At 32.9% G+C, this 4,885-nt stretch overlaps 1 protein-coding gene across 1 annotated transcript; it reads right to left on the bottom strand.

The window, feature by feature from the left end:
• Nucleotides 1–3,873: 3,873 nt before the first annotated feature.
• Nucleotides 3,874–4,563, bottom strand: LOC140004865 (uncharacterized). Its single transcript, XM_072045022.1, has one exon. The coding sequence runs from the start codon at nucleotides 4,561–4,563 to the stop codon at nucleotides 3,874–3,876; it is 690 nt and encodes a 229-aa protein (XP_071901123.1).
• Between the last annotated feature and the right edge of the window lie 322 nt (nucleotides 4,564–4,885).

The raw sequence follows: 4,885 nt of genomic DNA on the forward strand, positions 1-4,885 counted from the left end.
GATCGAATTATTTTACTTATTTCTGTTATTCATTGGTATTCGTACGTTTTCTGGTTTAATTGCTTATAATTGTTTTGTTATTTGAATGTCAAGGGTCCGATATTCGAATTAACCTAATAATCTACTATCATATTAATTGATTAAATCCATAATTGTTCAATTGGTTAATATCAGTGGCGACTAGCGTGATTAGTTTAATGTTAGGGAAACGTATGATCTAATTTAAACAAGCCCTCGTAGCGTGTTTGTTAGTTAGGGTTGGATTTTTCTAATTATTAATGCAATCGAGGAATTAAATCCTACGGTCGTACCTAGGGTTATTTTTTGGTTAGAAAAATAGTCAACGGTCGTACCTTGACTATCGATAAAGTAAAGAAAAGTTGGTTATCAGAGCTTGTTGATGGCTATTAGGGCTGCAAACGAGTCGAGTCGAGTCGAGTTTTGACTTAAATTCATCGAACTCGAACTCGAGCTCTATCTCGATGAATTGGCAATTTTTAAATTTGAGCTCGAACTTGAAAAAAATAAAAATAATTATTTTATTTTTAAAAAAAATAAATAAAATAATATTTTTTCTTAATAAATAATAAAATATTAAGGATATTTATGTAATTTTACTATTAAAATAATATATATATATATATATATATATTCGAGCTCGCGAGCCGGCTCTCTAGCTAACGAACTTAATGTTTTGAACTCGAGCTCGAGTTCGATTTTGACTCGACCAGCTCGAGCTCGAATCAAGCAGCTTGCGAGCGGCTCGATTCGTTTGTACCTCTAATAGCTATAACCAATTTAGGAATGAGTAATTGAATTATTTTTGCATCGGTGATCAGTTGAATGGAACGTGTCTGAAAAGTTGCACCTTTGGCTAGAGTCGTATTGGCTATTGATTAATTTTTGTTTAATTCTATTAGTAGTTTCATTAGTTAGTTAATTAATTATTTTATATTTTTCAAAAATCCCCCATACTTCGGATTCTGGAAGAAACAAATTATCTCCAGTCCTTGTGGATTCGACCCTACTCACTGCTATATACAAAATTTGTAATTTTCTTGAGTAGGTAATTATTATTGCACAGGTTCGGCACCTGTCAATACGCCACAGACAATTGATTTCGTCTTCTTTGTAAGTAAACCATACGATGTATTCTTCAGAAGGCAGAAGGAGAATGTCTCACATAGCTCAAGTGACCGGTCGCATATGTATTATAGCGATTTGATTGCAATTTTTGAGAGTTTTTGCAAAAAAGGTACTGTAATAATTTAAAATATGTTAAATAAAAATGTAATTGAAAAAAGCGTTTATAAAAAGTATAAAAAAAATTTTGAGAAAAAATGACAATTCAAACAAAGTTGCTAGGGATTCATTCAAACAAAGTATACCCCCACCCGATCCCCCGCCTCGCCACCCGTTTGAATATGTATATATATATTTATATGTATATGTATAATATTTAATTTAATTAGTTACAAACTTATAATAATGATATTATAAGTTATAAGTATTATATAATATATATTGGTATATATAATATAATTGATAATATCAATTATACTAATAATTATACATGTCTACTAATAGAAATTATTAATTACTTATACTAAATTTACTAATATATTTATACTAAATTCCTAATTACACTTAACACAATAATACATTTTTTTTCAAAAAAATATAATAATGACTCAGTGATTGTATTTAATTCAAAAGTGAAAATTGACTTCTTTAGCCCTATTTATTTCATCATGTTGGATTGTATTCAAATAATTTTTGTTTGATTATTTTTATGAGTTTCAATTATGAAATTACAAAGGATAATGATTTGATAATGTGTTGATATTTTAGTACTTAATTTTATTTCAAAAGTGAAAACTTGACTACTTTAGCTATATTTGTTTCATCATGTTGGATTGTATTCAAATAATTTTTGTTTGATTGTTTTTATGAGTTTCAATTATGAATTTACAATGGATAATGTATTGATATTTTAGTACTTAATTATTTGTTAAAATTTGACTACAATGAAATTAAATGACAAATTTTTATTAGCCTCCTCAGGTGCCCCCGCGAGGGAAGCATGGGACAGAGGGCAGGGCAGGGGCCTTGCCACCCACCTCATTGCCATTCCTAACATGGAGAACCTATCCAAGGTGCAATCACTGTAGACATATATATATATATATATATATATATATATATATATATAAGTTCAAGTTACCATTTAAGTTTTAAAAAGGAAAAGGAAAATTAGAAAGAAGGCTTTAAGAGTTTGATTAGGGATATTTTTATGATTACTTGAATCCCTATGAACTTGAGTTAGGCCAATGGAAAAATCAACCAGTTTTGACTGCCTTCTTAAATATTTGTTTAGTAAACCCGAATCAGGAAAAGAAGATAAAATGAAAAAACACATACAAAAAGCAAAATGAATGGAGTTACCGGCTTGGGTCCTAAGGGTTCAAGTCGGGGCATGTTCCAGGTTATAAAAAAAAAAGCAAAATGAATAGAAACCAAACAAATTAGGGTTAAAAATCAAAAAATTCCCTGTGGTATACCTAATACACAGAAAAGCTTCCCGTGGTTTCAAAACATATAAAATGACATCTCATGTTTTGAATTAAATTGTAAACTAATAGAATTCGTTAAATTTAACGGAATTCGATAAACTTAACGAAAAACTTAATGGAATCTGGTAAATTTAACGGAATCCGGTATGTTTAACCGCCAAGACCGTCTATTTCGTTAACTTTAACGAATTCTATTAGTTTACAATTTAGTTCAAAACATGAGGTATCGTTTTGTATATTTTAAAATCACGGGGGATTTTTTGTGTATTAGATATACCACAGGAGTTTTTTTTGTTCTTAACCCAATAAACTAAAAATGTTGGGGCACATGTTTGATAATTTAATTCAACACTTAAATTTAATGGATTCTGATCTTAACATGTTTAGATACATTTGATAACAAAAAATAGAAAATCTAGATTAATTGAGTGGTAGTGAAGTTTTTAGGCAAAACATGCTCCAAAAAAAAGTGGTAAGCTATTCTTTTTTTTTTTTTTTTGTTGAAACGAGAGAATGGTATTGATTTCCAAAAGTATATACAATGCAAGCAACGGCTCGATACTTACATTGTGCTATAGCACAATAGATTGGGATTGACCCATTTTGCATCTTGATGATTGCTCAATGCTTGAGCACTAAATTGAACACTTAGATCAGTCTTATTTACTACTTCTAGGCAAAAGGAGCATTTGTAAATAGACTACTTAGCTCTTTGATATCCTATATCACTATAGTTGTCCATCCATCTATTGACTTTTCCTGTTGGATTTGCTGTAGCAATTTTTTTCAGGAACTCCAATGTTTATTAGTCTCCATCCCTGTTTTGCTGCTTTGACTAGTGCTAGCTTGATCCCTTCAACAAAATGTTGAAGTTGATTTCCAATTGCTCTTTCTCTCATTGCCCATCCTATTAGGTCCTGCATCCTTTCATCCTTTGCCACACTACCATATCCAACAGCTAGTCGTGCATCCTTTCATCCTTTGCCACAATACCATATCCAACAGCTATCCTTTCCTTGTCCTAGTTCACAGAAATCTTAAGATGTCTTCCTCTTGGTGTAGCTTCTACATTTTGCATTTCATCTTGGTTGCTTTGTTGTTGAGGCATTGATGTTCTACCTATGCTACAACTCCTAGCTTTCTCTATTGCATTGTTAAATTCCCTCCAGGCGGTGTAGGCTTTGTTAACAACTGCAGCTGGATCTTGTATCTTGTTGTTGAATTCCTTCTCATTCCTACTCTTTCAAATTTGCCACAAGGTATAGGCCGTGAGGCTTATGTGGTCAGTTCCTTGGGCTCTTCATCTAGCTTCAATTACAACTGTCCACCAGTTTTTCAAATTTCCTGTCAGGTTTCCAATTACATCCCATTGTACTGGAGCTAGTTTCCAAATGCCTCTAACTTTCCTGCAATTTAGCAGCATATGTTCAAGTGTTTCCATCTCCTTACCACAGCCTGAGCATATTCGATCTCTTGCTTTTGCCCTTCTCCATATCAGCTTCTTGATAGGAACTGCTTCTCTTAGTCCTTTCCAGATGAACAATTTAATCTTGTGGTTGATGTTTAAGTTCCATAACACCTTCCACACATGCTGGTTTATTGAATTGCAGCTAGGTTCAGCTTCCCTTTCCATCTTTCTTGTTTCAACCTCTCTCCTTTCCATTGCATGTTTGTATCCTGATTGCACTGTGTATTCTCCAGTCTGGTTTCCTAACCAGAATCTACTATCTTCTTTTCTTGTGATGCTAATAGGAGCTTTCAGTATGTTGTCAGCATCCTCCTTGCAAAACATCTTACAGATGAGAGGTCTGTTCCATCTGTAATCCACTATCATGTCAGCCACTTTATCAATCTGCCTGTTTGCTGGTTTAAGCGTTTTTGGCTTCCTTTGGTGGTTGTTGGGTAGCCATTGGTCTTCCCAGATTCTAGTCTTTCTTCCATTGTCTATTCTCCTCCTCACTTCCCACCATAGATCTTCACTGCTGCTCATTATACTCTGCCAAAACTAGGAAGCATTCTTTGCCACTTTACATTCCTGTATGCTGCTATTTGGAAAATACATTGCTTTCAGAACCTTGCTAGACAACAGATTTGGATTCCTGATAATTCTCCATATCTGTTTGGCAAGCAAGGCTCTATTAAAAGCTCTGTATTTCTTTGAAGCCTAGGTCTCATTTTTTCTTCTCCTGAGTCCACTGCTTTTAGGCCATCCAAGTGATAAGCTATTCATTTATCATTTAATTTGGTATATACTCAAATATATTAGATTTAATACATAATAATTTAGCAACCTAACAGATTCAAAGTTTAAA

This window comes from Coffea arabica, chromosome 4c (assembly GCF_036785885.1).
Source record: "Coffea arabica cultivar ET-39 chromosome 4c, Coffea Arabica ET-39 HiFi, whole genome shotgun sequence".
Lineage (NCBI taxonomy): Eukaryota > Viridiplantae > Streptophyta > Magnoliopsida > Gentianales > Rubiaceae > Coffea > Coffea arabica.

What these genes read in the sequence shown, in the direction of transcription:
- LOC140004865 (XM_072045022.1), bottom strand. Translation starts at nt 4,563, where the DNA reads ATGAGCAGCAGTGAAGATCTATGGTGGGAAGTGAGGAGGAGAATAGAC.